The sequence below is a fragment of the Coturnix japonica genome, chromosome 14, assembly GCF_054131305.1.
Source record: "Coturnix japonica strain WE chromosome 14, WE-NBRP24, whole genome shotgun sequence".
NCBI classification, from domain to species: domain Eukaryota; kingdom Metazoa; phylum Chordata; class Aves; order Galliformes; family Phasianidae; genus Coturnix; species Coturnix japonica.
The window spans coordinates 16,181,950-16,203,413 of NC_140676.1; the positions used below are offsets into that span (position 1 = coordinate 16,181,950).

The window sequence follows — 21,464 nt, forward strand, 5'->3', positions numbered from 1 at the left end:
AGACCATACCAAGCAATACACTGAGAGCAAACAACCAAAACCATAGCAGAACTATGGAAGACAGCTGTCTAAAAACAAAACCAAAACACCCAAGTAATATAGATTGATACAGAGAAACCAACAGGGTCCATACTAAACTGGTTTTAGTCTCCTCTCATTCAATATAATTGCTGATTCTCTTTGGAAACTTCTAGTAATTGCAAACTGATGTTGAATAAAGTTTATCTGGGATTTTTCTTCCCTTGTTGCTTAACAATATAACTTCCATCCTGGACCTAAGAGTTAAAGACTCACAAATCTCATATAATTGTTCTAAAATCAACTTAAACTACTGCATAAACCAGTGATGCGAAATACTAATGGAACCTTCACAACTGAGTTAAGTGGCTTTGATTTATCTGAACTGCCTCTGAAATGTGGCTGCATTTTGCATTCATGTATCCTCAAACCGTAGCAACCTCACCTAAAAGCAGATCTCATCTATCACGACTTGCTGCCAAAAAGGAACAATTAAACAAATCTTTGCTTTTTTAATGTTTCATTTTCAACAGGCCTAATCCAACCCACAAAGCACCCAAAAGCAGAGCCAGCTCCTCCCAACACACACCCCAAACTTCTCGTGTTGCACCCAGGACCCTCTGTAATAGCATGGCTGTTCTTTACCTTTATTTCTGCAGACCAAAACAATCCAGAACTAAGATACACTGGGTCAATTTCCAAACAAAAGTTAGGAACTTTGGAACTTGTAATTTTGTTTTAACTGAAACAGAATTTGGTCTGAACAGCATCATCCCCTTAAAAGCTCTACTGAAAATATAACACTGATGACTGCAATACTTCTTTTCTTTGTAGAGCAGTCCTTTAAGGCAGGTATCAAAACCCACCATTTCACAGCACAAAGGTTTCTGCATCTCTTCTATTTCACAGTTTTCTGCCCCACTGCTCACATCGCAGTCACTAACAAGCTCACATGGATGGGGCACGTGTGAGAGGTAGGACAGTATGCCATGTAAATCAGCAGGGAGTCCTAGTTTTGGAATATTGCAGTGTCTCCAGAGGACTCGGGTAGATGTTTTAACAGGATTCACTCCTTCATTCCATTTACAGTGCAGAATTCTCATGGGATGTGTAAAGAAGTAGCAACGAGAAAGCAGAAGCTATTTCAGCATTTTCAAGTATTCACATAATGGTGTTGATAAGTTAAACTGACTCAGTTTTAGAATCAGTAACTTCAGTGAAGGTATAAATGAAGTACAGCAGGAAAAACCTCTGTACAGAGTTACAGTTACCTACCATCACGTTATAGCCTTCTTCTGCATCAGCAGGCTCACTGACTGCATTTTTGGATGACCCCATTGAGCTTTCATACCTGCGTCAAAACAAACACTGTTAGTTCTAGCTCCCCAGCAATATTTATGTCAAGGACATCTGATGAACATGGTAATGTTTTCACAGGACACTTTTACTTGTAAAGTGCTTATGTGGCTCCACGTTAAAAGCAGCTCAAGAGGAAAATCAAAAGCTGACCCCCTATAGAATAAAAACAACCTAAAAGTGGAAGAGACCCTTAAAGGCCATCAGTGCATCCCAGCAATGCACAGGGACACTCACAGCACATCAGAGCCCCCCCAGCCTGACCTTGGTGTCTGCAGGGATGGGGTATCACCGCCTCTCTGGGCAGCCTGTGCCACTGCCTCACTGCCCTTAGTGTAAAACTTCCTTACATCCAATCTAGATCTCCTTTCTTGTATTCTGAAACCACTTCCCCTTGTGCTACCACAACAGATCCTGCTGCAGTGTCTGTACCCTTCCTTTTTACAGCCCCTTTGGACACTGCAGGCCGCTCTCAGCTCTCCCCTCAGCCTTCTCCCCTCGGCACTGCACAGCCCAGCTCTCAGCCTGTCCTCACAGGGAGCTGCTCCAACCGTGAGCGTACAGCGAGCAAAATTCACCCAAAAGAGCACATTTTGTCACGTATTAAAGTAATAACAGCACAAATCACACTGCTCTACAACAGGGGGAGGCACCGAGAGCAGCGTTTCTTGTGACAGCACTGGGCAGATTCATCATAGGCTAAAACGAATCAGAGGTGCTGAAAATCACTGTTAGGTCATAAAAAATAAATGTCAGCTTCTTCAGAAGACAGCTACGATAAAACGCACGTTTTTCATCAAGTACCGGACTGGGGACCCGCAGCCAAAAGTGGAAAAGGCGGCTGGGTTAAACATTTACAGCTTCAGCCACAAAGAAGTAAATTGAAGTGAGTGGTTCCAGGGCTGAACAGCCGCCTCACACACAGCCGGGCGCGGCAGGAGCCCCACAGACACAGACTGACACCCGGCACGGGCTTCCCGGTTGCTACTGACAACGGATCTCCCGGCCCGGCCCCGCTCCGCAGCTCTCGGCCGCCGGGTAAGGCCGCGGGCCCCGCCGGGCGGCTGAGGAGCGACGGCTGAGGAGCGACGCCCGGGGCCCGGCACCGCGGGGCGTGAGTGTAGCGCCGTCCCGCCGCCATCTTGCCCCGCCGCGTCGCCCCGCGCAGCTCCATCTGCCGCCCCTCCCGCCGCCCGCTCACTCACACTCTCCGTCGCGCCGCTCCGTCCCGCCGCGGTGACGTCATCGCATCCCGCCGGCAGCTCCCTCTCGTCCGCCCGCCGCCGCGCCCGCCCCCCCCGCCGGCAGCCGGCACTGCGCATGCGCCGCCCGCACCGGTGAAGGCATTGCCCTCACCTTGCACTGCCGCCACCACGGCACCTGCCGGGCCGCCCGCCGCCAGGGGGCGCTGTGAGCGATGAGCGTAACGGCACGGCCGGCTGGGGGCACAGCGCGGACCGAGCGCTGCGGGACGGGCCGGGTGAGAGCGGGACAAACACGCGCTGCTCCCGGGGAGAAGCACCGAACCCAACGGCAGCCCCGGGCGGACCTCAGTTAATTAACTGATGGAGCGCCGCGGGCCGCCGGGCACGTTTCTCAGCTGTCCATAGAGCGCACAGAATCACAGCGTGACCCGGGTTGGAAGGGACCTCAAGGATCATGTAGTTCCAACCCCCCGCCCGGCAGGGCCACCGAACATACACCTGTACTACATCAGGTTGCCCAGGGCCCCGTCCAACCTGGCCTTGAACTCCTTGTCTGTTCTTGAACAATCCTGTGTGCCCCGGTGGCGCAGTGGTAGCAATGCCGCCTTGCAACACCGGGGCCCGGGGTTCGAATCCCCCCTGTGGCGCAAGTGGTAGAAGTGCCGCTCTGCTACACGAGGCTCGAATCCCGGGGGTTGGACTCGATGATCTCTAAGGTCCCTTCCAACCCACACGAGACTGTGAGACTATGATGATGATGATACCTCCATAGCAGCCGATGCCCGGCTCGCTGTGCAGCCCTATTTTGCACGTGTAGCTCCGTACCCCCGCACCCCGCTCCCACCCCGCCCTATCTCTATCTCTGCTCTACCCTCCCATCCCATCAGCTCCTCCCCCCGCGGTTCAACGTTTGCTCCGGGCACGAGGCGGAGCACGCGGCCGTCTGGCCCCAGCCGCGCGCAGGCGGCGTTGCGTGATCCCCGTTGCTGCCCCCGTTGCGTCCCCCCCTTGCTGCCCCTTTCCCCGCCCCCGGGCGCGCTCCCCGCTCGGCGGCGCGATGCGGCGGCGGCCGCTGTTGGCGCTGGGCCTGGTCCCGGTCCTGCTCCTGGTCCTGGCGGCGCTGGGCGCGGCGGACGGGCAGCACCGCGCAGATTATGACCGGGAGGCGCTGCTCGGAGGGCAGGTGGGCGGCGGGGACGGGGGTCGGGTCGGGCCGAGCGAGGCGGCGGTTTGATGCGGTTCGTCTCCCGCAGGAGGAGGCGGAGGAGTACGCGCGGCTCAGCCCGGAAGAGCAGCAGCGGCGGCTCCGGGCCATCGTGAGGAGGATCGACGCGGACGGCGACGGCCTGCTCAGCAAGGGTAACGGCATGGGGGGAAACGGGCTTGGTGTGCAGCCCGGGGCCTGGAGCTATGGCGTGAGATGAGGGCAGCAGCTCGTAGATGCCTTCCGAGAGGGGCTGGGGGCCGCTGGGCTCTGGCACGCACAGCGGGAAGGGCTCTGGTACCGTGAAGTGCCATCAGTACACCGAGTAATACCAAGAAGCATAAGGAGATGGAGCTTTCCCAGCTGTTCTTCCTTAGTGTACTGCAGGACAGCCCTGCTTATCAGCACACCTCATTTGGGGGCAGATAGACGAGGTGCGAGGCCAGGAGCTGGACCTGATGATCCTTATGGGTCCCTTCCAATGCGGGCTATTCTATGATTCTGTGATGAGCAGCATTTCTAGATGCAGTGCTCAGGGCTTATATGGTAACACTTTGCAGCCATCCCCTGCTGGGCACCTGAAAATGAGCTGCTTGAGACCAAGAAAATACCTTCTCCCAATCTTCACACGGCCAAGAACTTCAATGTACTTATGTGAAACTATCTGTATGCTAAGCTGAACTTGTTTTAGCCACATTTCTATAACATCAGGTAGCTTCAAAGCATTGCCAAGATATGTAAGGTTTGACTGCAGCTCCTAGTAAAAGAAAAAGCCTTGTTAATATTTTTGGGTCAAGCTGACATGACTCCAGCAGCCACCAAAAGGGGCAGGATTGTGTTGTTCAGGCCCCGTGAGCCTGAAATCAGAGCACTTGCTCAGTTGAAAACAAAGAACCTTCCTGATAAGTTTTAGTGATGTAGTTGGCTGTGCGCTCACAATCATTTCTTGCTGCCGCTTCCCACATGTGTCAGATGGGTGCATCAAACTTTCTCTGGCATCACCAGTGTAATCCAATGTGATGTAACCATGTAGCTCTCCTCTATGGGTATCAGCAGGGAAATGGTCCTAGAAAAGAAGCTGAAAGCAGTAGCTGTGGTCTGATCTCTCACTCAGTTAACTCAAATAGCCCAGAGGAAGCAGGTTGGTTTGCTTTTTCCAGCCTCTTGCCTTGCATCTCAACTGTGAAGTGTATTCCAGACCAGACAGACTCGTGTTATCTTTGCAGGTTTTCTAATATAGGTTATTCTGTTTTTTTCTTCATTTTAATGCTTTTTCCCAGATGAGCTGAGCTCCTGGATACAGCAGTCATTCAAACACTACGTTACACAAGAAGCCAAGCAACACTTCCACGACTATGACAAAAATGGTGATGGATTGGTGTCTTGGAAGGAGTACAACTTACAAATGTATGATCGTGTAATTGATTTTGATGAGAACACTGTCCTGGAGGATCAAGAAGAAGAATCATTTCGACAGGTAAAATGTTTCAGCATCAGTTTGTGAAAGCTGCTGGCAAAAAGAAACAGTATTTGCTTATTGTGATGGAACAAGATGGGTAGAGAAACTGCGGCAGCTGGCACATGTTTGAACGCTTCCATTTATCTGAGATAGGGGAGTAATTACAGGAAAGTAGTGGAGTATTAAACCTGCTACCGACAGAACACAGAACAAAATCATGCCTCATGAATGTATTTTGCCAGCTGAGTGGAGTATCAGCCTACCTGCAGCGTATCACAGAGTGGAGTCTCCAGCAAATGGCTTAAAACATGATGGTAACCTTTAAATTAGGTCTGTAGCCTAACCAGTGTCCTGCCCATCGCTCGGGACAGGAGCAGGTGTTGGAAATGAAGGAAGCTTTGTACTCCTTCACCCCTCACCGCACTCTTTGATCATTCATTTCTGAAGTGCCTACTCTGGGCTATCAGTACTGTATGCTCTTTTCTGCCTTCTGGAGAACCAGAGAGAAAGCAAAAGTAATATGGGCATTTTGATCAGTCAGAATGCAAGCCTGGTAGATAAAACTGGATGAATGAACAATAGAAGTTACTGATTAGTCTCATATATGCAAATAAATACTTAAGAATGACCAGTCAAGAGAGACAGGGAGGGAAGATTCACCAAGAGTCTTCTGTAACAAAACTTGTTTGCTTTTAAGTTATGCTTTTGTACGTACATGTATATGTTCCTGCAGAAAGAATGAGTGAGTCTGTAGGCTGGGCTGGCCTGAGTTTTTGGTGGCTACTTTTAGTTGTTGTGAATATACTGTTGACAGAAATGAAGATGAAATAGACAGTAAGCAACAGTTTTTATACAGTGAAAACAAACTGCAATGCTTGGGAGATCACTTAATCACATAGCTTTAAGATGAAACAAGATTTTGAATGGAACTTCCCATCAAAACATTGACCCCATGTTTGAAATGTCGCCATCGTACTACGCTGAGATAGAACTCCTGGTTCTGTGCTTATGCTGTATTTTGTGGTGATTGCTGGCTTGGTTTTCCTGCTTATGGCAAAAGCAAAATCACCTGCATTGCATCTGCATTGTACAGCAGCTGTCTTTGGCTGTACTTTGAAAATCAGTGATTCTGCTCCAGTTACAATGGAAAACTGGACAATTACTGATTTAGAAATGACAAGACGTAAACATATAAATTGACCAGAAGGTGGCAGGCTTGTTTGTTGCTTCTCCAAAAAGCCTTGGAAACAGACTTTTTCCACCAATAGTTCAAGCTGATTCTGCAGCTTTTAAAGGTGCGAGCTTAAAGTCACCTCCCAGGGAGACTCTTGAAGCTGGCTGTAGCTCAGTGTACCATACCAGGAAGCCCCACGCTCTTTGTTAGCCCAGAGTCTGGCTCAAAACAACAACCTCTTGACTTAACTCCATGCCCTCAGTACCCTGCACAGGGTTTAAACACTTAGGAAAAACAGGTAGTCGAGGTACATTTCCTAAAGCAAGCTTGTTAAGTGGTCATCTGGGGAGACATGAAGTCCCCAAGTTGAAATGGTGCCTTCCTACTGTCATTGTTAGTGATGGAGTGGAACGACTGGCCATTATATTCCTTTGAAATTCATGTTTGCAAGTCATTTTGTCTCTGTTTTTTGTCAGTATGCCCTTGTTTATATTTGTCCCTTCATCACATGATTTCTTTGATCATTAGTTGGCTCAAGGTCTTCTCATTATCTCCCTGTAATGTTTTGGGAGACTTGGCTGAGTGTATTTCAAATGTCTCAAATTGGAAAGAAAAAGATTTGTATAAGTTCTTAAAACAGAACCCCCTCAATTAGAAGTGCAGTTCTCACTGCTTTGGATACGCTCTTTTTAGTGAAATATAACATTGTAATACAAGTAGGTAATGGGAAGCAATTAATATTCTAATGAATTTACAGACAGATACTATAATGTTTTTCCTTTTCATTAAGCACTCTAACTAAATCTCTTTTCTAAGCTTCATTTAAAGGAGAAAAAGCGTTTTGAAAAAGCGAATAGGGATGACGATCCTCATCTAAACGTGGATGAATTTATTGCTTTTGAACATCCTGAAGAAGTGGAGTATATGATGGTAAGATGTAGTAGGAAATCTTTATTGCACTGCGTGTTTGGAGGCAACGCCTTTTTGATGCCCTGGTACTACAGGAAGCTGCTTTTGAGCAGCTGTGCATATTGCTTTGCCAGACCAAGTGAAAAATCAGATGGACTCAATGCTGGAGTTCAGCAGAGGTAGTTCAGCATTCCTCTTGGAAATCTGCTTTAAGAACCAGTACTGCACAGCTGTCCCAGAGGTTTGTAGTTAGTCTGACGTGGCTCTCTCTAAAACTGCCAGATTAGAAATAGATCGGTAAGATTTCAGCTTGAAGAAGATTTGGGCTCAGTTCAGAGTTAAAAAGTAAAGTTAGAGGAGCTTAAAATGAACCTTTCTTGGCACAGAAAAGCGCAGGTGCCAGACATTCACACCTTGCTTAAAGGGAAACAGGGGTCACTTTTCTGGCCAAAAAATAAGAAAAAAGGATTCCAACTCAATGTACACATTGCATGTTTGATTTTCGTAGAACATAAAACCCTAAACTAAGAATGGGCCTGTTTTGTTGCACAGAACCAGTTATTTGTACTGGTCTATACAGAACAGAGAAGCAGATTCAAACCGACTGTCCCTATAGTTTAAAAGCTTTATTATATCTCTAAAATGATCGATTGCTTTTTCTCTTGGTTGCAAGACTGATCAATTGGTGTTTTGCTTTTTGTTTGTATGTACGCAAAAGGACTTTGTCACTGAGGAGGCTTTAGAAGAACATGATAAAGATGGTGATGGATTTGTGAGCCTGGAAGAATTCCTTGGTGATTACAGAAGAGACCCAAGTAAGGAAAAGGGGTGGGCTTGAACAAAAGCTTTTGGAATGGGATGAATTGTGTGCATCTTTGTTTCCAGCTGTTAGTACCTCCACCTACAGGCTCTGAGTAACATTACCCTGTCTTTCACAATAACTCAGTTTCTTGTACCGTACACAGGTGGGCATTATTTTAGTCTGTTTGGTGAGTATTTGACAGAAGTTTGTTTGCAGCCTGCCATTTCCTCGTAATATATATATAAATATACTGGGGCTGGTCTGTAAGGCTTGGCTTTGTTTAGTGAAATCACTTCCATGTTATGTTTCATGAAACTAAATTCACTTGCTTTGCCTAGTAGAAGATTGTAAGGAGAATAGTGGATTTAAACTTAACAAATGCTTCTTACTAGCTGCCAAAGAAGATCCAGAATGGATACTTGTTGAGAAGGATCGATTTGTGAATGACTACGACAAGGATAACGATGGGAAACTCAACCCACAGGAGCTGTTGTCCTGGATAGTGCCTAATAACCAGGGTATTGCACAGGAGGAGGTATGCATTGTGGCTGGTTTAATAATTACTGTTTGGAATTTATTTAGTGCTTTTTGAAGGTTTCACAAGATGATGGTACATCAAAGCGATGGATGAATTCAAATTTACACTACCTTAGGAGTTGAGAAAGAATGCTCAGTTGATCTTTCATAGATTCTTTTAACCTGTTTTTCCAGCTTGGCAAAGAGCAGAGGTCCCTGAGCTGGATAAGGGAAATAGGGTTTAATCAGCAGTAGAATACCATGATAAGTTTGAGTGGATTCTCATTTTAATCTCCTGTTTTGCTTGTAGCAGGCAGTAGAAGCATGGAGCATTCCCAGACAGCCCATTGTAGTGAATAGACTTCGTAGTTACTGGCTGCAGTAGAGAGGGTAGCTGCCCTTCTGTTAGGAATGTGTCTTAATTTGTGCCAGTCCATTTCCTTTGCACAGAAGGATTTTGGTGTTCTGAATGGCAGAAACAACCACCAGGTTGTCCTATACCTCCAAAATTACTCTTACAGCCAGGAGATGCTTTGTATTGAACTCATCTTTTGGGTTGGGACGTGTTTATTTGCTGATGTCCCACCTCCTTCTATTTTAGCTCTGCTGATTACAGAAACACCAACTTAGCACACAGCTCTGGCTGCTCACATACCTCACTTTGCAGGAAGCTACGCTATGAAATTGCACGAGTGCTATTTTTGTTAACGTGGATCTGTAAGCTTTCATGCTGACTTGTTTCAGCATCTGACTCTTGAGGGGGACTGCAAGGAAGGCTGCGGTGTGTGAGGATCTCAGCTTTGCAAGAAGCCTTGTGTGTTTGTTTCTCTGATGTGCTGGGTTTTAATTCAGTTAATGTAAGAGCTAACAAAGTCACCTACCCCAAACAGAAGGTAGCATTGTCTTAAGCCATAAACTGCTGGTTATGAGTTTTAGCATTTAGTTTTGGCATTTCAAACTGGCTTGAGAAGTCAGTCACACAGATGGCATATCTCATCCATTGCTGAAGGTATTAAACCTCTCATAGTAGACACCAAGGACTTTCCAGCTAAATATTCACCATAGATTACAGTTACAGAGCTGTTCTTGCAAGTCATAGGTACAGCAGATCTAGATGAAAATCTCTGCCCTACTCTTTATTTTAAATATGTATGTACAGATGATGGAGAAGTGAGTCTCCATGGGATCAGGACATTAAAAAGAGTGAGCACAGCAGACAGCCCCAGAGCTGAAAGCAGCAGAGCCCAGAGCTGAAACTGAGAGCTGAAAAAGAGACATATCTTGTCAGACATGGGGCAGAAATATGACTAGGAGAGAACCGGCACACACCTGTGAAAGAGGATGCTCAGCAGATCCTAGCTGGGGTCCTGCACAACCCAGCACTTCCTCCTGCAGCTGCCTCCCTGCACCCAGGAGCAGTGTGACAGCTGCTCTGAGCTGCTGGGCTCATGCTTACTGCAGACCTTGTGCTAATGGGGAGCATCAGCAGCTGCTGCACTGCAAAGGGAAGAGAAAGCAAAGTGGTGAATCTTTGCTCTTTTAATACTGCCTTCTGTGGGTTGGACATCAATAGTTTGATTGAGAATTAATTGATGGTAAGGTTAGAGATTTCAGACTTTGCCAATGAATAAAAAGAGCAAAGGGAGACACACTGAGGAAAGATGGGTTCTTTTCTGAACATTACATCATGTCCAACTTGTAAGAAACGAGAGGGCAGCAAAAGGCTTTGACAAAGCCATTCCAAAATTGTACTTATGAATGCTCATATCCGTTAACTTGGTGCACGGTGTTTCGTTTCTCTTTAGGCTCTACACCTGATTGAAGAAATGGATCTGAATGATGATAAAAAGCTTTCTGAGGCAGAGATTCTTAAGAACCAGGATTTGTTTCTTAACAGCGAAGCCACAGATTATGGCAGGCAGCTTCACGATGAACGTTTCTACCACGAAGAACTTTAGGTTATTTATTTTGCAATCTGTTGTTCTTCCTTTCATTGGGAGCCTTTATTAAACACACTCACTTTTCAGCTTTGTTGCAAGTTTTATGCTGTAATTACAACAGAATAACGTTTGTGTAAATACTTTGCATTCAAAACCAACTTGCCCTCCTGCAGCCTCCCTTTGGCCTCTTCTTGCCTTCAAAATTCATCTTAAATACTCCACAGTTATGTAGCAGTGGGGAGGAAATGAGCTAAGGTGTAATACTGTATTGTGCAGGGCTCAAATAAGTGGGTAATCTAAGAGGTTGTGGAGGAATTCAAAACAAAATGAGGCTGCTATTTTTTCTAATCAGTTTAATTAGGGAGGAGTGCAGTGAAGACAGAGGGAAGATGTTTAGAGTGAACATTAACTGTGTTTTATTTAATACATTTGGAGAAACACTTATGTTAAATGCCTCAATTGTTTAAGAGGTTTCTACTTAATGTTAAACGGTTCCTATTATGTGTTTTACTGTATTACAAGAAGAAAAGTCTGCTATTTTTATGTCTACAGACAATAATTGTTTTTACGTACAATTCTACAACACTGGCACTAGGATGGTATTTTACATTGTCAAGACCTTCTTCATTTGTTGGATTAAAACCAGAGGAAAAAACTGCCACCTTTCTGTGTTTTGTGCATTTATTACATACTGTGGGTCAATGGAGCAACTACTTGAAGCAAGGAATGAGCAACATGCAGGAGCGTATTGGTTTGGGAATGATGCCTAAATGCTGCTTGGAACATGAGGGCCACTGCACTGCACTATGTGAAGGTAGCACTGTGCATTCCTGGCAGCCTGCATAGATTCTGTATGCTAAAGGAATACCATCAGATCCAGATGCTATAAAAAGAGCTAAGTTTGTAGGTAGCAGATTCTAAACATGTTGGAAAAGTAGAGTAGTGGTGGTTTGGGTTTTTTTTCTTTTAAACTTGAGATAGAGGGAAAACTAAACACAATAAGCACAATAGAGATAGTAATAACCTCAGAAAACCAACTTCAGCTGAAATCTCCACTCTCACTATTCTTAAAAGTGAGTACTGTTCTTTTATGTGATCACTTGAAATAACCCAGAAGTTTTACAGCATGACAGGTTCAGTTTAGGAAAGCACATTTGTTCACTTTTCAGTCCTTAGGAAGTCACTGGAATTAGCTGAGTGCTCTGAACAGCACTTAGCAGAACAGGCTGGAGTTTTGAGACAAGTCTTCACAACCAATTCAACCTCACATTCAGCAACCAGCTTGAAAATTCAGCTCCCAAAAGGAAGAAATAAAGGGTGCCACAGTGGTTTGCTTTTGGTCACAGCTTGGAGTCACTTGTTGGGTTACAATCATTTGCAAAATTGGGAATAGGAAGAAGTTGCAGCAAGACCAGTAAAATACCAAAGAGCACCCAATTCATAGAGCTCACATCTCAGAGTCTGTGCCAAGTACCCAACTTTGTGCTCATTTCAGTCCTTCTGTAAGTGAGTACTGTTAGGTGTTATTAGAGCTTTGCTCACTGTGTGCTGGGGAGAGAACCGCAGCCTTCCCAAATTTCTAGCTCTAAATCTAATTTTATGGACCTAGAAAAGCAATACTTCAAAAGGAGACAATGTAATTGTTAATAAACTGCCATGTGGATTTGGAGAAGTGCTAAGCTCAGCCCCTTAATAATGCTGTGTTCTGCTGAACGTTTTAGTAATTCCTACAGTAAATTAATGTAGACTTCCTTTTATTTCTGTCAATGGCTTCAAAATCAGACTTCACTACGAAGGAAAGCCTGATAGTGCTTTATAACCTGAATGAGATCTGTGGCTATTGATAATTTAATCTAGCACCCAGGTCACCCAAAGCAGCCGTGCACCACTTCTGTCCACCAGCGCCCATCCAGACAATGCAGAAGCAATGAGGGGTCCAGCTCAGGCTGTGGTCAGATGGGACAGCTCTAAACAACGGACCAGAAGAAAAACACACACAAAACCACAAGAATCCAGTCCACAAAGCAGAATCCTTTACAGTGGATAACAGTTACTCGCATGGACATCGACTACAACCCCTCTGAATGCTGCTGGTGTGCAGGCATAATGAAAGGTTTGCTCACAGAGATTATTATTTTAGTGGCCTACCTGATCTATCAATGTTTCTAAGTTGTTCTAAGATGTTTCTAAGTGAGAAAATATACAGAAGATTTGCTAAAAATGCCAAAGGAACCTTACCCATTACTTCTCATGATACTAAACGATTCAATGCATTATGTGTTATTTAGAGCCCCTAACGCTTTCTGTTTGAAGGGCACTTGGCATCAAGCATCCCCAGCAGATGCTGTGGTTACAGAACATGACAAGTGTTCAACACGATGAAAAAGGAGCATCAGGTGTGAAATTCCCACCAGTAATCATACTGGAGGCTTTCCATGCACAGAGCCCCTCCAGTCACCTTGTCCCTAAATAGACAATCAAATCACTCAGGTTTCCTAAACGTTAGGGGTTCCCCCATTAAAACATACTGACAAGGACCAAAGCACAAGGAGTCACAGCACTTCTCAGAGGCAGCAGTCCAGCAGCTCCCTGGGAGCGAGCCACATATACCCACATTGTGCTACAGTAAATGCTCTGTGTGATGAAGGGTTTTTCAGCCATCACTGAGCTCAGGCCCTGCTGCTCTGCCAGCACTTCCAGGCAGCTCAGATCCTTTGGGCAGAGCTGAACTAAACACAACCAGCAAGCAGCTAAGCAGCTTGGACAGCCAAAATGTTGTGGGCTTTTTTGCCTTCACTGGATGCATATTTCATGAACTCCAACAGCAGCAAAGCTATCAACTTCAAAAGCTGTAATTTGGAAATAAGAAAGATGGGATTCCAGCTTCGATAGACTGAGATAAAACATTCTTCAAAAGGCTTTTTTCTAACACATCAACTATCAGGATTTGATCTGTGCTCTGTGCTCATGCCCTCAAAACGTGGTTTTTTTTTTCAGGCAATTATAACTTGTGAAAGAAACCTCCACTCATTCCTCCACAGCAGCCCCGCAGGGAGTCCTTGCATTTCTCCATCTCCCTCCCTTGAGTTATGAACATATTTTCCTGCCACTCACAACCACCAAAGAGGTTCCCAGCTCTGGCCCTGCAGACTTTGTTTCAGTTTCCCTTTCTGTGTGCACTCCCTGCATTGCTCACCTCTGGGCCGTCAGGAAGGAGATGTGCCGGTTGTATCTTCCAGCAGCCTGCAGGACAAGTTGCCAGCCAGGTGACCACAGAAGATTCCAGCCACGCGCTGCTGCAGGTCTCTGAGCACATCTCTGCGTCCCCCTTGGAGCTCAACAGAGCTGAGACTTCCTCCCTGCCCCTGGGGAGCAGTAGGAGAGCTGGGCATCACCTGCACTGCTAATTACTTACAGCTGTTAGCCCAGGCTTGCTCTTAGTGTGGATGGACACTTATTTTGCATAGACAATTAGAATAGGAGCTTTTTCCTTTTACCTACTCCTTAAAAATATCAGTGAGTATTTTAAGACGCAGAATCCCCGACACATCCCAGGGAGGTGGACAGGCCCAACTGGACTTGTAGGAAAGGGATTTTGATGAGGGTTTCATATAAGCATCAGACATGACTGTTAATTACCTGCAGCTGCACTGCAATTAAGCCTTCCCCTGGTGTGGCTGCTTGCAGGTCTTTGTGTCAGTGCAGTGCTGGGTGTGGGCACTCTGATGGTTCACAGATGCACTTGTTGAGCTTCACTTCAAGTCCTCCTGTTAATAAACCCTTACATCTTTTACCACAAATGTTTCTAGAGTTTGGATTTTACTTCTAAATTTCACACATCCTGCTTATTCATAGCAGCATTTACGTAAGGGAGGCGAATCAGAGCCCTTCTCCATACGCACACGTAGGTATGTCTGCACACGTGCTCTGACACCTGCACAACTGCAACGTCCTCGCTTTAACCAGCCTTGAAATGCATTTTCATTTGCAAAACAGAGTTTTGCAGCTGCAGTTCCCTCTGCACAAATGTACAGGTCTGTGCCAGCCCCAGGAGGTGCGGGAGAAACGTGGCACATGCACACGTTTCTTTCATTGCTTTTGCTTTGTTATTCTGTGTGAGACCATATTGCTATGTGAAGGTTTGAGTATGGCTTCCCCCCCAGCCTCTCTCTCTGTATTGTGCAGGCTTCCTTTGCATTTTAATTGCTCTCTCCAAATCACATCGCTGTATTACTGCTTTCTTCTTTCTTTCTTTCTGCATGCACACACACATGGCACGGCGCACACTGACATCACTTGACATCTCCGTGCTTCCTCATTTCAATATTAACTGTTTACCAGAAGAGAAACTGGTTTGGTGCGGGGGTGCTGCGTACACGCGTGCCTCTGTGTGAGCAAGAGCTTTTTTTCCCCTCTCTGTCCCTTCGCAGCTATAGGTCATTACACCGAGCTGCTTGAAGCTGCCTGATGCTATTTTGCACCCGTGTGGCTCTAGAAGAGACAGCTGTGTGGATGTGCTCCCCTTTGTGCCTTGGTTGGGGCATTGGAACAACTGCAAAGCCTGGTGCTCCTGCTGCCATCTGAAAGCCACCCTGCTGAAGGACCTTTGCCCTCCCCAGGCCGATAATAATGACACAGATGCAGTTTAAAGATGCATTTTGGGTAAGTGAGCGTTTCTGCCATGTTTCCTTTACTAAATACGTACGTATTTAAAACATTTTGTAAATACAGCTTGGCTCTAAATACGATTTCAAGCTGATTTTATCCTAATTTCGTGTCTTAAATTCAGTTTATTTAAAAAAAAAAAAAAGAAAAAAAAAAAAAAGGAAAAAGGAACTCTGCCTCCAAACGAAAGCACGTTGTTGGGGGAGTAGGCCAGTGGAATCCTTTGCTCAGCATCAGCTAAGGCAGCCAGGTGCAAAGTGCTGCTGCTCACCCTCCTAGGGAGCCCAGGGCTGCTGCTATGTGCCACAGGGCAGGCACAGAATGTCCAGCAGCACAGGGTGAAGGACCAGCAGTGGTGCTTGAGAACTAAGCCTCAGTGCTCACAGCTGCTTCTGATGCAAAGTGAAGGGAAAAGCAGAAAAAAGAACCCCAAAAACATAAACCCAAAACATTGCCAGCATGGGTGAAGAGCATCTTCAGTGGTTCCTCCTGTCTAGGCAAACATTTTTTCCAGCATCTGGTATTGACTTAAGACATGAAGGCAGATGAAGTCCTCCTACTATTCTCCTATCAAGCTAAGTAGAACTGGCCCTGCACCGCGTGTTTGCTTTCTGTGCTTTCTTTCCATCCCCCCTCCTGCAGGGTAAGCCTTCTCCTGCTCTGAAGGCGCAGGGCTGTGGGGCAATGCTTTCCTGCAGGCACCCCCAGCCCCGACTCTCCTGTCAAATTTAACCAGTTAAAAAAGAAATTGCAATGAGGAAATACAAATGTTCCTTTGGATGTTAACCCGAACTGCGCTGAGCGCTCCCACACAAGGCTCTCCTTTACTCTCCTTTATGCACTTACTAACCGTGTGCTCAGTTGCACGGGGGATGGCACAACCACAGCCCAGTGCAACTGCAGGAAATTCAGCTTTTGCATTTCTCGATGTCCTTCCTTCCACAAGGTGCAGTCTGACCTTTAGAACCATCTATTTTGTAGCTTTACTTTCCAGGATCTTGGGCTTCAGCTGTAATAGATCAGCCGTGCCCCCTGGGCTCAGGAGGGTGATTAACACCACTCAGCAGTCTGGCCAGGCCAGTTCTTTGTGGCTCTTCTTCTCCAAGCTTCTCTCCCAGCCTTAGTCATACTAGCTTGAACATCATCCTGGCTTGGCTTTGAAGCTACCATCTGCTTTAAAGGAAAGCAACTTTGTTTTTAACATTGTTTGGCTTGAACATAATACTGCCAAGCTTGTTTAATCAGACTGAACTATATCCGGACGTGCAATGGTAGTTTTAGCTGCGCGATGATAAGTCTTTTGAAAAGAAAACTGACAGGATATTGCACAATGTGGCAAAAGAGAACATCCTGCCCCCAGGATCACACCATCAGCAATTCTTTTTGCATTCATAACGTTCTGCTGTGCCCGTTAAAGAAACGGAAATGTATTTTCTCAGTTTGCCTCAGCCAGCAAATACCTGCTTGGTTCACTTTCGCCATGAACTGAGACAGCCCTCATGATTAACACCCAACAAGCACTGTTCTGTCGCAGCCCATCACCCAATACCAGCCCTGATCTCCAAGACCTGTCTAAAGGCATGGCTGCACTCTCCCCTTGGAATTCAACATCTCTGCTCATATGGCCATGCTGAAGTTCTTTAATAGCTGCTGTGCTGTGAGATACGTAGGCAATCCCCCACAACAACACATCTTCCTCAACCACAACAGAAAGGACACCATTCATTCTGCTGCAAAGTCCCTCCACCTTTCTCGGCTGCGCTGTGTTTCAGGAACATGCAGTCTCCTCATAGCTCACCTAAGTTTTATCCTTGTCTTCTGCCTATTCAACGTGGCAGTGCCAAGGCTGTGCTAAATGCTATTTGTATTGTCTGTGTACCACAGCCTGGGCTAAAACCACTCTGCTTTTAGTTACTCTTCTTGGTTTGCCATCTTCCACACACTGGTTTAATGGTTTAAAAGAAAGTTGCTTAAAGTCCCCACTAAGATGAACTCCTTTCTAATAGTTTCCTACCCTCAAACAGTATTTTTTGGAAGATATTAATAAGAAGAAAAGATGAATCAGTTTTGATCGTAGGCAATTGCTGAAGGCATTAATATTCTTACTGTCCTGTTGTATGAATGCAAGAGATGTTACCTGTCTAATCATGTTAGCTGGGCAGGTAAATTCGCTGCTAATGGGGAGCACGGCTCTGCTTCCATCTGAACTTCACATTGCCAGGATTATAGGAGATATATAGGAGGATTACAGGAGGGATTTTCTCTGCCATGCTGCTCCACAGCAGCCTGGTGAGATATGGCCATTCCTGGCCAGGAGGATCAGGCACTCACCAGCATCGTTCTGGCTGCAGAATTCTCTACCTACAAAACACTCAGGGCTAATGATCAGACACTGCAGCGCTGGGAGCCATGGAGGTGCTTAAGACCAGCCTGACCCTGCTTACAGCCAGTGCATGTCCATACTGGTGGATGTGAGCAGAAATGGGGAACAAAACGAGAACCAGCATAGAGAAGTCAGTCTGACTGACAGCTGAATGCCTGCATTTGTCATGAGGTCCGCTTCATGGAAGATGGTGCTCTATTCCTCTTCTATGTATTATTTCTCCCTGTATTCTTCCATAGTTTCCACTGTGGTCAAAATGCTTTACTGACTGAGGCAATAAGAAGCACCCTGGGGAGGGGAGTTGCAGTCTCAGAACAGTCACTGAAACCACAAGAAATCACAAGAAATATACTTGCTTACTCGCAGCTGTGGAAATACTGATGTTCCAGGAAACACTTCAAAGCAGAGCACGACATTTAAAATGAAACTCCAATGAACTGATACTGATCGTGAGGCAAACACATTAACAGCTTGTTCCAGCTCCCCTGTTCCTGGTACCCTACCTAGGGGGGGTGCGAGGAGCCAATGGCAGCATATTCAGGGTGATTTGTTTCCTTGTCAATGAGCTGGAAATGAAGGAGTGAGGTTTTACTTCTTCAGCTTTTGGTTGTGTATCCCATAAGTTACAGCCTAAATGTGGTGCACCAGGCTGAGCATATTCCTGCAAGGAGAAAGGGTACCTGGGCAAGCACTGAGTGCAGCATTAAGGCCTTGGAAGACTTTTTAGAGCAGGTAGATGAATGGGTTGGTGGAAAGCTCATTTTAGATCAAGTAAGTAATTTCTAATTAAAAACAATTAGACCCGCAATGATTATTATTTTTTTCTGATGGTCGTGCTGCAACTGAAGGCAGCATCTAGAGGGTTGGATGGTTTAAATGGCTGATGGATGAAGTCGTGGTGATAATGTCCACTTTGATTTGATCTCTCCTGCTCTGCAAAAGTGGTTTGGTTTGGTGTGGACTCAGGGAAATGGGGGATTCTTATTTATGCAGGCACGACGGAAGCCTGAATTGCAATCCACTTCTAATTATTGCACACGTGTATGGAAGGCAAATTAGAATGCTTTGTAAAGAGGCTGGGTTTTGTTATTTATCAGCTCCTCTGAGCTCAAAAAGAGCTCCATATTTTGCTTTCATGCCATAGTGCAGCAAGGTAGATTCTGGCTGGCAGATGGCACATTAAGCACTTGTTTAATCTCCTGTTTAATCTGGGTTTGGTAATAAAACATTTCTCAGCAGCCACAGTTCAATAACTTACAAAGTTCCCTGTGTTTTTCAGTAAGAATATGAGAGTTTGAGGCTGGGATGAGGTGACAGCTCAGGCCATGGCTCTGTGCTGGGATCACTATGCCTTGCTGAGGGCATCAAGGACAAGAAAAGAGAGAAAAAAAATATTAAAAATGTGCATCCAGATCCCAACAGCATCTCAGTTTCCCAAAGAATTGCTCCTTTACTATAAATGGAGTTCAACACGTCTTCAACAGGGTGAGGAAACGTCCCTGTACGAGGCTGAGGAATTGAAAACTTCCCTGTCTCTTTTGGTGCAAATTCATTTTTGCATGAAATGGAAACCAGCAGTTACTTGCTGTAAGTCTTCAGCATGAAGTGGAAGCCAAGCAGCAAGGGGATCTGATCAGGCAGCTTAGAGCTTCTGCTTCATATAATCACAGGATCAAAGAAAGGCCTGGGTTGAAAAGGACCACAATGACCATCTGGTTCCACTCCCCTGCTGTGTGCAGGGTCACCAACCAGCAGCCCAGGCTGCCCAGAGCCACATCCAGCCTGGCCTTGAATGCCTGCAGGGATGGGGCATCCACAGCCTCCTAGTGCAACCTGTTCCAGTGCATCACCACCCTATGGGTGAAAAACTTCCTCCTAAGATCCAACCTAAACCTCTCCTGTCTCAGTTAAAACCATTCCTCCTTGTCCTATCACTGCCCACCCTCATGAACAGCCATTCTCTCTCCCGTTTATATGCTCCCTTCAAGTACTGGAAGCCCACAGTTGATTTGCTTCTGTCCTATCGTGCAGCTCCCCAGGTCTTTGTGATACGCTGCCCTGGGTGTGAGAATATGCAACATCATATTGAGTAAGAGGATATGTTGAAAATGACTATTTAAGAGGTAAAGATGTCTCATAAATGGAAATGACAATATGTGGATATTGCAGTAGCGCTCACTAGGACATGAATTTGTACAGCAACACTCTGGAAAGACTTCCTGAAGCTTTACCCCACTTTGTGCTGTGAAAGCCCCCCAGTAAAATGCCCAGCTCCTCTTATAAGGGCTGCTGAGAGCTCTGGTGCAACAGTATTGCTGTCCTTAATGCCTTTCCCAGGACTACCAGGAAACAAATCTAAGTTTTCTAAGGCAAGGAAGAGAAAGAGATTTTCAATCAAGTTCCAAAGTAAGCAGGCCCGGTGCCAGGGGCTGTGTGAGCTCCTGAGCAGCTGCTGCTGTGCCTGAGCAAGGCAGGATTGTTCCACATCGCCCTGTTTGCAGAAGGAAAGGAGCTCCCTTCATAAAAGAGCCCCGGAAGCAGAACTAAAGCAGAATAAAACAGAAATAAACTCTGATCGCTATTTTGTATAAAACAGAAGTGCCCTCTACTCGAATATTCTATTTCTCCTTACTTTAATTCCAGTTTCTCTTGTGTACCTGCAGTTATTCGTTAAGATACTGAGCCAAGGTCTGATTTCAGTGTTGAAATGCTCATCTGCCTGGTTGCAGGATGCACCATGGCCAGCAGTGCTCTGCCTCCAAACCTGGCTGTGACAGCAACGTGCAATGTCTGCTGCAGGCCTCCTTGTTGGCTCCCATGTCAGCCAATGTCTAAAGTCACCACGTGAAAAGAGAAGGAAGGTCACTATGTCCAGCCTGTGTCCCATAGAATGGAATCATAGAATAGCCTGGGTTGAAAAGGACCTTATAGGTCCATCTATTTTTAACCCCCCTGCCACAGACAGGGTTGCCAACCACCAGAGCAGGCCACATCCTGCAAGATGTGACTGCAAGAACACCTTATCCAGGACAGGGGTGAAGAGGGCGAGGGCTCAGGAAGCCGAGGAGCAAATTCCTCTTGTCAGCAGAACAGCCATTTCCTTCTCTGCATATAAATCTATGGTGTCATAGAGAGCAAAACACCACAGAGAAGCAAAGAGTTGCTCAATGCCGCCGCTTGTGCAACGCCGCTGCAAACTTTGTGAAATATCCATTTCAATTTATTGTTTTACACCGTAGCTCCTGCAGAATGGAAATTTGATGAGAATCTCTGCTTTCATTTTGAGTTCTCCAGCCTACCTTGCTAGACAGAGAAGCGTGAGATAGCAATCGGCCAACTCGGTATATTGGAGTGCTACAAAAGCAATGCTTTTTTTTCCCCTCTGATTTTTGAAGACATCATTCAAGATACGCATCTCTGCTGTCTGGCAATAAATAGCGTTTGCTCCCCGGGAAAATATTGCATTGCAGCCTTAGGTAACAAAGACAGTAGTGTAATTGCAAAGTAAGCCTCATTTAAAAGATGCCCATGTCAACTCCTGAAATGATAACAAAAGGTCCCAAGGCAGCACTCAGTAACACTCAGCAAATGCTCGTGTTTCTACAGCACAAAGGGTGGGTGTACAAGAAGCAAAAGAAAAGTCAGCCTGCCAACCTCAGCCTGCCTACCCTCCTTTGTTTTGCAAAACCACAGTGACATAATCCACATCACCTTCTGAATAATGGCAGGTGGACAAATAAGGTTGCAGTGTAGTTTAGTGCTTTGCATGCAGGCGTGGACAATTTTGCTTCAATCCAGTAAGCTCTAACACCTATTTACCAAGCTCACGTTTT

General features: G+C 45.9%; 3 protein-coding genes across 8 annotated transcripts in view; 2 read left to right on the top strand and 1 right to left on the bottom strand.

Annotated features, from left to right (window-relative positions):
* The window catches only part of SCAPER (S-phase cyclin A associated protein in the ER), a 195,531-nt gene that overhangs the window by 128,696 nt on the left and 45,371 nt on the right, over positions 1–21,464 (bottom strand). For 3 of the 5 annotated variants that reach the window (XM_032446775.2, XM_085515840.1, XM_085515843.1), the window contains exons 1-2: positions 2,580–2,628; positions 1,294–1,369 (exon numbers count right to left, since the gene is read on the bottom strand). In XM_032446775.2, coding sequence (XP_032302666.2) covers positions 1,294–1,369; positions 2,580–2,620 — 117 coding nt within the window. In that variant the 5' untranslated portion in view covers positions 2,621–2,628. Of the gene's footprint in view, positions 1–1,293; positions 1,370–2,579; positions 2,629–3,343; positions 3,422–21,464 lie in introns of those variants that run through there. The other 2 variants (XM_085515842.1, XM_085515841.1) reach the window with 2 other exon arrangements.
* RCN2 (reticulocalbin 2) lies at positions 3,515–11,244 on the top strand. Of its 2 annotated transcripts, none has more exons than XM_015872642.3 (7): positions 3,515–3,762; positions 3,833–3,938; positions 5,064–5,260; positions 7,233–7,346; positions 8,044–8,140; positions 8,520–8,662; positions 10,449–11,244. In XM_015872642.3, the coding sequence occupies exons 1-7, from the start codon at positions 3,637–3,639 to the stop codon at positions 10,599–10,601; spliced, it is 936 nt and encodes a 311-aa protein (XP_015728128.2). In that variant the 5' UTR covers positions 3,515–3,636; the 3' UTR covers positions 10,602–11,244. The 2 variants fall into 2 exon arrangements, with proteins under 2 accessions (XP_015728128.2, XP_015728129.2); XM_015872643.3 differs by having other exon boundaries at positions 7,245–7,346.
* The window catches only part of PSTPIP1 (proline-serine-threonine phosphatase interacting protein 1), a 42,716-nt gene continuing 36,111 nt past the window's right edge, over positions 14,860–21,464 (top strand). The window contains exon 1 of the mRNA XM_015872761.3: positions 14,860–15,245. Coding sequence (XP_015728247.1) covers positions 15,213–15,245 — 33 coding nt within the window. The 5' untranslated portion in view covers positions 14,860–15,212. The remainder of the gene's footprint in view (positions 15,246–21,464) is intronic.

Bases quoted from the DNA above. Each gene is read 5' to 3' on its own strand.
- RCN2 (XM_015872642.3), top strand. From the start codon at position 3,637: ATGCGGCGGCGGCCGCTGTTGGCGCTGGGCCTGGTCCCGGTCCTGCTC. The intron at 3,763-3,832 runs GTGGGCGGCGGG...CGTCTCCCGCAG, and splicing joins AGGCGCTGCTCGGAGGGCAG to GAGGAGGCGGAGGAGTACGC. The intron at 3,939-5,063 runs GTAACGGCATGG...GCTTTTTCCCAG, and splicing joins CGACGGCCTGCTCAGCAAGG to ATGAGCTGAGCTCCTGGATA.